The sequence below is a fragment of the Streptopelia decaocto genome (assembly GCF_964273445.1).
Source record: "Streptopelia decaocto genome assembly, chromosome: 4".
Taxonomy (NCBI): Eukaryota; Metazoa; Chordata; class Aves; order Columbiformes; family Columbidae; genus Streptopelia; species Streptopelia decaocto.
The window spans coordinates 46478027-46490804 of NC_138658.1; the positions used below are offsets into that span (position 1 = coordinate 46478027).

The 12778-nt window shown below is 39.4% G+C and overlaps 1 protein-coding gene across 1 annotated transcript; it reads left to right on the forward strand.

The window, feature by feature from the left end:
- The first annotated feature begins 847 nt into the window (after positions 1-847).
- On the forward strand, positions 848-7518 carry FRG1 (FSHD region gene 1). Its single transcript, XM_082051435.1, has 9 exons — positions 848-968; positions 1290-1357; positions 3095-3217; positions 4166-4223; positions 4409-4523; positions 4890-4994; positions 5751-5842; positions 6422-6532; positions 7399-7518. The coding sequence occupies exons 1-9, from the start codon at positions 907-909 to the stop codon at positions 7433-7435; spliced, it is 771 nt and encodes a 256-aa protein (XP_081907561.1). The 5' UTR covers positions 848-906; the 3' UTR covers positions 7436-7518.
- Positions 7519-12778: the final 5260 nt, after the last annotated feature.

Sequence of the window (12778 nt, forward strand, 5' to 3'; positions counted from 1 at the left end):
TGGGGTGCTGGGAACTTGGAAGCATAGATGATAGGTAATGAAATCAGAAATGAAAAGCAATGCAAGCATCTCTGTATGTGTATGTGTTAAGATTCATTCCATCTCATTTGACTAGCTAAAATAATCAGCAGACAGGCTTTGGGGCACAAAGCCTCCTGCATTAGCGTGAAGTAGAAATAACACACTAAACATAAACTACTGCCCAAATTGGGAGTCTAATCACACATACCAGTAAGGTCATTCAACTAAGAAGAAGTAGTGATACTTCTTGAGAAGGTGATAAGTTAACTGTGTGAGAGAAAGCTGGTTATACCAGTGGGGGAAAGCCTGAGGTAGACTTTACTCTGTGGAATAACAACTGGCTAAAAGGATGGGGAAAACAGTCGTAAAACTCACTTTGTCACTAGTTTGGCACGTTTCAGTGACTCGAGAGCTTCATTTCTCCAGCTTGTCCTCACTTGAAGCTTCTGTTCCTGCATCAGCAAGGCCTGCCGCCCCTGGCAGAGGGCATAGGGCTCCACTGGAGACCGTTCGATGTGCCTGTAGCTGCACATGGACACGTGTTGCTACCACACACCAGAGGGGAAGCTGTAGGTGCTTCATTCCGTGCCTCTAGGGGCCTGCAGTCCTGCAAAGCGCCACAGCAACCGGTGGAGCCGAGCCAAGGGGAAGGTGCTGGGGGACACGCTCTGAAACGTAATTTTAAACTTTTCTTGGTTTATTTTTCCCCTACAATTCTGTGTGCAGGAAACACGGAGCGGAGGCTGCGGCGCTGCCGTCTGCCCCCTAGGGGGCGCGCGCTCAGGAAGTAAGAGAACGAGGGCGGCCGAAGGTTGTCGCTCGGGGGCTTCCGTCCGTTCGCGGTACGCAGCTGGGCGTGTCCTCCCGCGCTCGCCGTAGCCCGACATGGCGGAGTACTCCTGCGTGAAATCCACCAAGCTCGTCCTCAAAGGGGCGAAACAGAAGAGGTGAGGGGTGGAGCGCGCTGCCCGCCGGCGCTGCCCCGGTCTTTCTGCCCCGCCACTGCGGCAGCCGCCGCGCTGACAGACCCCGGCCGGGCTCCCCCGCGCTGCGTTGGTGTCACGCCGGAGGCTGCAGTGGGGTGAGGCCGGGCCGTCCCGTCCCGGCTGCGGGAACGGCCGGGGGTTCCTGGTTGTCAGCCCCTCGCTCCCGGCTGGTGTCACCGACCCGCTGCTGTGGGGCTGGGGAGCGGGACCGGGCGGGAGAGCTCGCCGTGGAACGGCCGGGTCGGAGACACTTTCTTATTTCCTTTGTGTCTCCCTTTGCAGCAAGAAAAAGCACAAGGAGAAGAAAAGGAAAAGGGAAGAGGATGCGGCCGAGCAACTTGACATTGTTGGTGAGCTCCAGGAGTTACGTGGTAGTGCGGGAATTGTAGGGGAGGGCAAAAGCTGAGGAGATTGGTGTAGTGCTGTGTAAACTAAGCGTAGTCCCTGTAGAGATTTATAACTGTTCCTCACAACATGTTATTTGTATGTTGGGTTCCTCCTAGACCTCAGATGGAAATTCTGACACCAACAGAATGGATTTTCAACTTATGTTTTTAGCTAAAATATGTTCTTATATAATCTCAAGCCACTTATCAGCTTGGATCTTTTTTTCTTCTTCTCCCCCCCTACCCCCAGCCCCACGCGGTGTTTGCTTCAGGAGGAGAGACTTTCTTTAGCACTGTAACACGGTTACTTAGTGAATGCATTTCTATGTACGTTACTTATATCTGTTACTATGACTTTAAAAATTAGTGATTGGATCTCCTATGCTTTCTGTGCTTACTCTGCCACTAGTTGCTTTCTGACAGCCTTCTTTAGTTCACTCAAACCTTTGGTCCTTTCAAGAGGAAAAGAGTTTTGGTTAGTTTGTTTATTTGCTTTTAGTTTCACATACTTGCTTGACTGCTGTGATGTGTTCATATTACAAATTTGCTACTGTTATTTGAAGCTGAAGACACAAACATTACCAGTAACAAAATATAACTTTACTTTTTCTTTTTTCTTAAAATAAAAAGATCAAAGTATGTATACTCATGAGTGGTAACTTGCCAGACTATTGCCCTTTGGCTTTGTCATGTCCTTGATTGATCACAGCTCACTTCTCAAACAAAACCAGCTAAAAACTAACCATAAAGTCATGAGAGATGCAGATGTATACTGTAGTACAGCACACATTACTGGATAAATGTCATTTTTCTGTTATGTGTGTATAGGTGTAAGCTAAAGCAGCGCAAGGGAAAATCATCCTTAGTCCTGTGTTAAAACAAATTGTGATACAGGAGAAAATCGGTTGTTGTGTCTTACACTAGACGAATGTTATGGATGTTGCACATTCTTTATTTAGACAGATTTCAAAAACTGGGAGAAATTTGGAAAATTCATACACCAATCTACAAACCCTGACCGTATAGAACAAGACAATTAGCTCCATATGTTGTATAAACATAGGGGAGGATTATTTCTGCTGAAGGCAGATTGTTGTGCCAAATTTACCATGTCAAAAAAAGACATCATATTCTGATTAATTAAAAATAGTTATTATCTTAATTGGTAGAAAATACCTCTGAGATGGTACACCAAAAGAAAATTTTACTGTTAGAAAAATATAAAGGTAATAATTCTAATTTGTGCACCTGGGTAGGGCTACCTTTAACTTGGGTAGAATTATGTGGTGCTCAAACATTCAAACATAGATTAGTTAATCTCTTTGTGTTGGAAAATGTAATAATTGGATATGACCCCAAAACTGCAGGGAGCTGGTCCAGAGGAAAAAAAAAATACCTTCCTTGTGAGGTGCATTTTTGCTGGATCAACTGAATGGATCAACTTGCTCTATGGACTAACATAAAAAAGGGATGAAGCACAAGAGCCTGTGACTGGGGATGGCAGGGAAGATGCAACAGCAGGAATTCATTTCAGCAGCAACATCATTAAATTTGCTCTGTAGTATAATGTACAAAGATCTTGAGATGGCAATAGCAAATGTATCTTTAGAATTTCAAATCTCGGAGAAGATACCGAAATATCTCTTGACCACTGCAATCAGAAGTTGTAATTACTCTAACTGTCATGGTTTTGTATTTTAGGAAACTGGTGGGCTGTCAGTAATTTCGGTGAAATTACAGGAACTATAGCTATAGAAATGGATAAAGGAGCTTACATCCATGCCCTCGACAATGGCTTGTTTACACTTGGAGCACCACATAAAGGTTCGTTTTGGGAAACTTGGAATGAAGCAGGTTTAGTAATGAAAGGCATAAAAGAATAAAAGTAGCATCACTTCAAGGCAGGCAGTTTTATAGCTAGAAGCAGTTTATTACAAATAATGCAATAATCCTAGTTGTACCATGCAGATGATTTAAACCTAATGACTACCAATCAGTTTCACTTACTTAGTTTCTTGCTGTTTTATGTGTACAATAAATTGAACTGCATTGAGGATGATCACCTGTTAAAGGCCATACCACTTACTGGATAAGAAGCAGTATAGCTTTTATTAAACACTCTAAAATCTTTATGGTGTCAGTTGAAGAGGGGAAACTCGAGGCAGATGATTTTCAAGCCTTATTGCAGCATCCTCATCTTAATATACTTGTTGCTGCACAAGTGGGCTGCTAATATGGCAGGATAATTAGCTTGTCCTTACTTTGAATTTGAGGGCCATCCATCAGACAAGGACTATTTCAGAAGCCTGACAGTGTGTTTCACCTCCAGGGAGAGATCAAAGCAACAATGGCATTATCTCACTTTGGTTTTGAGGGATGGAGAGGCTAGTAGCTTTTAGGATACCGAGTTAGTATTACAGTTCAGCTATGGTAACATTTTGTTATGGAAAAAATAGCATTACAAGGAGATTGAGGTTTTCAAAGCCACCTGGAGAATTACAAAATATTCTTGGCTGTAAATTTCTTGACACAAGGATTGTCTTTATTTTCTGTCTTGTTCAAAGCACTCTAAATCTATGAACGTGAATAATGAGCACCTACATTGCTTTTAGAAAAGTGAATAGTTGAAAAAGGAATTTTTATAGAAGTTAAGTATTGCAGCTTTCTGAAGTATTTAGCAATGGCTTTTTTTTTTTTTTTGAAACTGCAATATTAACAGGTTAAAATATGTTTAATACCTCATACCTAACTAATGGAAAATTCATTCCACAGATGATGAAGGCCCTAGTCCCCCTGAACAGTTTACAGCAGTAAAGTTGTCTGATACAAGGTAATTACTGTAACAAAATGTTACAAGTTTTGATACTTGTTAATGCTTGTTTCTCGTGTGAATACATGTTTTAATATTCTCTTGAAATACATTACCTGCTAAGAATGTATCTGTGATGTGTTGGATATTGTGAGTTGCTTGAATTAAAAATATTCTTTATTGTTTTCCTGCATTTTCTCTTTGAGGATTGCTCTGAAGTCTGGTTATGGCAAATACCTTGGTATAAATTCAGATGGACTTGTCATTGGACGTTCAGATGCAATAGGATCAAGAGAGCAATGGGAACCTGTCTTCCAAGATGTAAGCTGCTTGGAATAATTTGACTGTATTTTGATTTCATCTATATTGATATTCTTTGTCTGTATAGTAAAAGCCTTTTGCAGTCTGTTTCATATTGTAACTTTTAGTCTTCTGTTTTCCCAACTGCAATGCATTTACTACAATCGGAAGTTCTTAAAATACCTCAAGTAACTGCATTTTGGCAGCTATAAGCATCCTAAGAATACAGGAGCCAGCAAGTCGTCTGGCTAGCTATTGAAGTGTTCATGGAGAAAAGAATAAAACACATTTATGGAGTTTTGTAGTGTATTGTAAAGGATAAATGTTATGAATCAAGGACTACATACAAACTCTTTATTCTAACAATATGTGATATTGTTTCTGCAGAAGAAAATGGCATTACTGGCAGCAAATAGCCGCTTTATTAGGTGTAATGAAGAGGGAGACATAGAAGCCAAAAGCAAAACTGCAGGGGAAGAAGAAATGATAAAGGTAATCTATTACTTCTATAATTAATACAGAGTTAGCATGGATATTCAAAAAAACAGGTGTCTGTGTGCTACAATTCAGTGTTAATACAGTTAATTTTTTTTTCTATAAGCTGTCAAGTGATTTGGCCACAAGAAATGCAGCTCTGGAACTCATTTATCTAAACTGCAATGCTTCCAGTAGCGATACAAAGCTATTCTACCACTATGGAAGGGCAAGATGTTGGGGGCAGGACCATCTCTATGATATTCCAGATAGTTCTGAACAACTTGGTACAAGAGAGATTAATTACGACTGCGGCAGGGACAGAGAAGTGTTTATCACAATGATGCAGAAGAGATCTTTTAAGTGAGAGATATAAAACTATCTTGACTTTATCTGGATATGGAAAATATATCTGTGCTTCTAAATAGAGATACTTGTCTACTAGTCAAAGCAAAAATATTTTTAAGAGAGTCTCTGAAAAAGGCATTTTACCCCTTGTAAAGTGAAGAACTGTAATGGTGCTGCTTTGAGATGAAGGGGATTGTTTTACAGTAGTATCAAGGATTGCACTTAGTATTTCCCATACTTCGTGCAGGTGTTGCTTTTATTGTAGTTTTCTCCAGCTGTGAATTAAACAATTTGAAAGCTGTGAACTTAAAGTCACTGTGACTCTCATTCTGTTGTGAAGGGTGTATTGTTGTCTTTAAGCTGTACCCTCTGGTTTTAAAAATACAGGCATTTTCTGTTTTGTTTTGTTTTTCTCTCAAATACTAGATTCGTACTTGTGCTGAAAGAGAAGCTAAGGAGAAAGATGATGTTCCACAAGAAGACAAAGGAAATGTTAAACAGTGTGAAATCAATTACGTGTATGTAGTTTAGAGCTGTTACCAGGCTCAAGTACCTTTTTTCATTTCTCTTTGGGGCTGCCTTTGGTGGAAGGGCCAAACTCCCAGCCTTTCATCTCAGCAGGACAGGGGAACAAAATAGGATGAGAAAGCTCATGGGTTGGGATAAGGACAGGGAGATTAAGTACCAGTTACTGTTACAGGCAAAACAGACAACTTGTGGAAAATCAGTTAAATTTCTTACCCTTTAAAGCACATTTAAGGAGTGAGAAACAAAGACAAAAGTCTTGCCACCTACACCCGAAACGCTCCCTGATTTGTCATGCTAGCAGTTAAAGAAGGGGCTCTTTAGAACTTGTAACCGTGTCATGCCAGTCATGTAGGGCTCATTCTCACCTAAACTGCCAAAAGAAACCCCGAATAGTTTTCACCTACAGAACTCTTAGTTACAATATTGGATACTGTGTTGGTTTGCTGTATTTTATTAGGCCAGTTGCCTCCTGCATAACAGAAGTTAAGATTCTTATCGCAACTGTTGTTATATTCAAACACAAAACTTGAAAGAAATTACACTCTTTACATTTTTTCCCCCCCTTACAGAAAGAAATTCCAAAGCTTTCAAGACAAAAAGCTTAAAATAAGCAAAGAAGATACAAAAGCCCTCAGAAAAGCCAGGAAAGAAGGCACTTTTCATGAAATGCTGCTTGACAGGTACTTCAGAATACAAGAAATAATGTACCGATTGAAAAATTACAGGGAGGTGGAATTACAGTAAACTTGGGGTACAAAAGAAAGCCAGATTTCAGGGTTATGGGGTGTTGAGCATTTCCTCCCTGGCCAGTGCTCTGCCTGAGTTCTGTGGTTGGCTTTTTGTTGTTGTTCTAAATTTTCTGCTTCTCTAGCTAAAGTTTCCAGGTTTGGATTTACTCAGAAATCTTTTGAAAAATCTCTTAACTAGGTTGTTAAATTTGTTTAGTATGGAGGAGCTGAGAGAAATCTTTTTAATAACAAAAATTAAGCTAATTTTTAACACTTCCAGTATTTGTGGCACCACAGTATTCTGGAGATGGGAATGCTGCATTTTAAAGAGAAATAGCATTTCTTAAGAACAGTCTTCATGTTATCTAGTGAGAATATTGTTTTTCTTCCCTGAGCTGAGACTATAGAAGCTGTCTTGAATTTTTAAAACATTTTGTATCAGTATACAGTATAAATATTTGCATTAATTCAGTGGGTGAAAATGCAGAAGACTACCTTATAATTGCAAGCGATGTGATAACACTCTTAGGCCATCAGTATCAGTTTCAAATCATGCTGAGTCTGAACTGCACTCCTCAGAATGGACAACATGCAATTCATGATGATTTGAAGGGAAAGACAAGGTTAACTTTGACGTTGCAGTTCTAGCTCTTAATAAACAAGTGCAAATTGGTGTTAGGCTTTTATGTGTGCTTTGAAGTAAAGTTTAAGAAAAATTGCTTTCAATGCTTCCTTGATGCTCTGAGGCAGATAGAACACACAGATGTAATCATATTTGGTCTTAATCTAAATCTTGTTTCATTATTCTTTCCATACAGGAGAGCAAAAGTGAAGGCGGATAGATACTGCAAGTGACAACCAGCTGGTCCGTTTTCTTCTGCATCTTTGACAGGGTCAAATTGAAAACAAGAGTAAAATGTTTTATAATTTATTTTTCATTGAAGGTGTTTTGCTGATGTTTTTATTACCTTATTTTTAAAGGATTGCCTGAGAGCTACAATTAAGCATCAAACTAATGTCGTCTTTCAGTAATGAATACTATTAAGTTTACTCTAAAACTACACCCTGTTGAAATAGGGAAATTATTATTTAATGGAGAAGAAATTGACCCCCTGAATGTTCCAGGGTTGATGAAAGGAATCTGAACTTAAAGACAGGGCAGAAGACATTAAGAGCAGAAGAGAAAGACAGTGAAGTTCAAAAGTAAAATGTCGTTAACCCATTGAACCATCAAGAAATACATAATTGTATTCAACAAGAAGAAGTAACTAAAAATGCATCTCTTAGAACACATTCTGCCAGATCCTGAGTAGGATATCTGTGGAGCCATCAGGTGAGGACTGGCCCAGAAGGTACAGGGTCTGTAAAACAATGTTCAGAACAGCCCCACTGTTCAAGTTGGAAAATGGCATAATATGTGTGCCGGAAAAAGTGCTGACGAGTCACAAGAACCGTATTACAAATGAAAATGCTGGTGCTTCATAAAATAGCTCTTCTGTGTTAGCAGGCTGCTTATTTTACAAGAGGGAAAAACTGATTTTGCAAACTTGGTGGTTTCTCTACGGCATGGACTTTAATTAAAACAGCAGGGACTCTTTTTAAGGTCATAGTATAATACGCATTCCTAGGATCTCATATAAAATACAGTTACCCCATCTGTTCTGATTACCAAGAAGCGTTTCAGTAACAGCCTCTCCATAGGAACTACCTCAGAACAATTGCTTACTCTCTTCATAGCTTCTCTAATAGGTGTCACAAAGATTACTTGTAACAATGTTGGGTATTTTTATGGCAATCATTTGAATTGTCTCTGTGGAGCTTCTCTTACCTGTCAGTTTGAACTGTACACATAGTTCAAAACTGTATTCTTTTGCAATATAATGATGTGTATAAAAAGAACACAAGAATGGACCAATAAAGTCTAGTCAGTAACGGCAATTGAAATCAGTCTAATTTTATAGGCTGTTGGTCTTGAGGAGGAAGCACCAAGAATTTAAGTACATCATAATTGTTTAAATCCTGTAGTGACTTTTCAGTGTGAAAAGTAATTATAGCTGGTTAGGGAAGGCTAGCTAAGCTTAGTAACAAAAGCTTTCATTTTTCAAAGAATTAAAAAAAAAATAAGAATACAGCCCATACAGATTTTATGGAACCAAAAGAATTAAAACTCCACAGGCTGGGCACGTTCATGATGTAACATAGGGATTCTTAGAAATGTTTGCTTCTAGAAAAGCAAACAAAAATCCAAACCTTCCCCTCATGGCATTTTTAAGCCTTTCCTTACCCAGCTCTATCCAGCTGAGTAGAGAGATTTTTGCCACTGGGCTTTTCTCCCTAAGGCGGCAGCACTCCCTCTTTTATATATGCTAAACCTACTATTCATTTAAGACCTATTTTACAAGAATAGGCATATTCACTAGTTCTTGCAGGAATAGCTGTTTTGGGATTAGTTCCTTTTTTTCCAATTTTAGCTTTTTCTGCAGAGGGAGATACTAAATGAGAAATCAAAATGCCCCCTCTGGGGAGTGGTTTGTGCAGCAATACTGGGATAGTGGCCAAATCCGTGGAGATGTTTCCTGTCATTCCAGCTGCTGCTTAATGCTGATAAAAGTTCTATCAGAATGTGGAGGAATTAAATAAAAGCGAGGTCTATGCTGAATGAAAAAAAACTACTAAAGTGAAATTATCAAATGAGAATTTTTCCTTCAATTTTTAGAGGTACAAAGGACCTCTCTGTAGTTGTGGTTTTATTGTTTGTTTTGTTTGTTTTAAAAACAAATGATTTTCTTAAAGGAGAATTGTCTTTTTTCCCATATCTTGTCACTTATCTAAATAATGTATTTCAGGATATACTGTTAACAAAAAGGTAATGGGATCGGATCAGATGGTTATAGAAAGTGATCAAATGCTTGACCTTTTTACCAGTTCAATGGCTTCATTTTAAAGTTTTCACAGACTCTATTTCTAGTTCTAGGGCAAAACTTTGAGTTTACTCTTTAAGCCTACCACATAGCAGGAGTGACTGAAAATTATCTTTCTTTCCTAATAGTTTCTATAACTACACATTCTTTCAAAGCAATCAATTGCTGAAAGTATTAATGTGCTTGTAGTGAGACTTTGCATTGAAACATTTGCAAAAAGAAGCTGTAATTAGTAGAACTGATCTTTGAATCTAGTTTAAGTATCTCCAGAATTCTATTAAAATTCCCTCATATATCTATAACCCAGTCATAAAATCTTATTAACTGTACCACTTGTGAATATTTGGCTTATACTAAGGGTGTATAAAATACCACTGGTAAGCTATTTGCTATATAGCTTTAGCCCTGGGAAACAGGGGTGTACGATTATGTGGTCCAGAGGTCCTGGCTTTTAGTGATTTTTAGAGAGAATAGTTAGGTTTTCCAGGTAACTCTGTATATAACGTGATTGCTTTCAAATAAAAACAGACATCACATCAATTACAGCCATGCAGGTATAGTGTGTGGCTAACTTTTTAGCAACAGCAGAAATGGTCAAGCAGATGATACCAATTGTGTATGTAGCTTAGAAGCTTTTGAATTGCAGTGTGTGTCCATATGTTCTGTAACTCAGTTTTTGTAAAGAGGGCTGTGCTTCCATTTCCACGGTGAGCAAAAGGACATATTGAGTTCCTGTATTGTTGGAAAAGGTGCATTGAGCATGCCCAGGAGGTCTGGAAGAAGTATGAGCGCTGAATTTGCAGGGAGAAGGCCAAAAGCTATAAGTAAATAGATGTTTGTTGGCAGATGCTCCTGGCCAGAGTCTGAGGAATTCTTGGATGAAAATATAGCATAGCTGTGGATTGTGCTATCACAGAAAAAAATATGTAATTCATTTTTCCTCAGAGCTCCTCAGTTTGGTGTAGGACTGGGGATTAGGGCACATTAAGTAGTTCTGGTTGTAGGTACCACGCTGCATGTCCCTCCCCAGAAACGTAAGTGATCTGATGCACATCCATTGCAACATTACAGACCTGAAACTGTCCTACTGCCAGCACTCCAAAAACACTGGGAAGGAGGCAGCATCACAAGGAGCAGGCTCTGGGCCAGAGTAATTATTTATTGGGCTGTTCATTGCAGGTGTCATTGGCCCATTATCCAGTGTGAATCGTAAATGCATCTGAAGTGAATGATGATGGCTGAAGTAGACGGATGTTACAGCATCTGTTTTTCCTTTCACAAATATATTTTTAAAATTAAATCATGTCTGGTAGAACTCATAAAAATGATTAATCAAACACAGATGGAGCTGGAAGCAGAAGTCTGCTGTGCTGGTGGAAAGCATGCTGAAATGAGTCCTCAGAATCCAAAGAAGAGCCCCAGAAAGGAGTTTTCCATTTCTTGTTTATCAATGTAAATAGGAGAATGCAAGGTGTAGGCACTACAAGCAGTTCTAAGTGATAGAAAAATGGAACCGAGAGGCAGGTTTGTTACAGAGCTAGGAAGAAGGGAAGCAAAAAGATGCCAGGCCGAATGAAATGAAACTGTCCCCAATACGAAGGGAAGTACTGGAGTTAGCAAGGGACTGGCTGCCCCATGGGGACTAAAGACAGTACAGTAGCAATGGGATTGCCGTCTGTGTTGGGACTCACGGTACACTAGAGTCTTGCTAAAAACAGTGTCCTGAAATAACACAGAGGCAGGGGTCTAGGGAAGTCACTGGAAGTTTAGTCCCAGAAAAAGGAAATAGAAGGTATGACGAAACAGTGAAGATCAGTATGTGTCTTAAACTGTTGCTATAAGGAGTCCATTGGGGTATTTTCCCACTGGAAGCATTCATGGAGTCTTCTTGGTGATACCTGGCAGTAGTGTTAGCACAATGAGCTTTAATTTAACTGAAATGGAGAGAAAAGGGGAAGTAATTTGTGCAGCCTGAACTTCTGGAAGAAGCAACAGAACTGGGTAGTAGCAATACAGTATTGGATGGATGTGTGAGAAAGCAGAAGGGTGGACGTTTGAAGGACTGGTATCAGTGACACCAGCTGTCAGGACAGTTAACGAGCAGTTAACACTGCACATCTTAAGCAGCTTTCTTCTTCTGCCTTAACCTAGATTTCACTGACAGAAGAAACCTAGACAATAAAATGGAGTGCCTGAAGTACTGACGTGGACCCTGGAGGTGAGGCATTCTGATAGAGCACAGCAGGATAGCCATAGTGAGAGAAACACAGGTACTGAAAAATACAGGTACTGGAGGATGTTAACTCTTCCAGAAACTTAGGATTTCTTTACTGGTGAATGAGCTAAACTAAAAGTGTGAAGAGGCTTTAAAAAATTAAGCTGTGAATGTGTACCATGGTATAATTTTTTTCCTTCAGAGCATTCAGCAAGAGTTTGTAATATTCCAAAGTCCTCTATTTCCTACTGTTAAAAATGTCCTAAGGACAGTAAAGCATCTAAAAAACTGTCTGCTCCAGAAAATAAATCTGAGCAGAAGAGGCTGAAGATGTTTAGCAAGTAATGGGACCAACTTTATCTGGCAATTTCTTACCGTAGACCATAATACTATCTTCTAGTACCTGCAAGTAAATATAAAATTACTGTCTCACAGGTATGTTTTCAATCAAAAAAAAAAAAAGAGGCTGGGCCCTATAGAAACTGCTTGATTTCTATTTTCTATTTGAGAAAGACACTCTCATTGAAATATCAAGGTTTTTCCTGTTAATGCTGCAATTTTCCTCATTTCCTAAATTCCCTGATGGGTTCTGTATGCTTTTCTACCAGTGCTTTTCTGCCTTGGTCTCTAAAGCTCTGTGCAATTCCCATCTTAAGTTCTGAGCCGATTCCTTCCTACACACTGCAGCACACCTACACACTTCCTTTGCCCAGGGCTTTCACACCTCACAATGCATTTCTCATATCCTTTCCTGTTTATTAATTTCTGCAATGCCATGCAATGTTCCAGTCAGCCAGCTGCCAAAGACTTCCCTTCGTTTTCTTCCCACCCGTGGTTTGTTTAAAGAGAGTTAATTGCACATGGAATTAAGTCACGACATGAAAGACTCTATTGCTGCTTTTCTGTGTGCCTAATAACATGACATATCTCGGGCAGTGTGTGAAGCACAAGACATGAACTAAAATACAGGCATCCTGGAAGGTTTTTAGTATTTATTCATGGTGCTTCCAACAATTGTTGGTAATGTATACACTCATTATACATTCATTTGCTCACACTAAA

Bases quoted from the DNA above. Each gene is read 5' to 3' on its own strand.
- FRG1 (XM_082051435.1), top strand. From the start codon at position 907: ATGGCGGAGTACTCCTGCGTGAAATCCACCAAGCTCGTCCTCAAAGGG. The intron at 4,224-4,408 runs GTAATTACTGTA...TTTCTCTTTGAG, and splicing joins GTAAAGTTGTCTGATACAAG to GATTGCTCTGAAGTCTGGTT. The intron at 4,995-5,750 runs GTAATCTATTAC...CTCAAATACTAG, and splicing joins GGGAAGAAGAAATGATAAAG to ATTCGTACTTGTGCTGAAAG.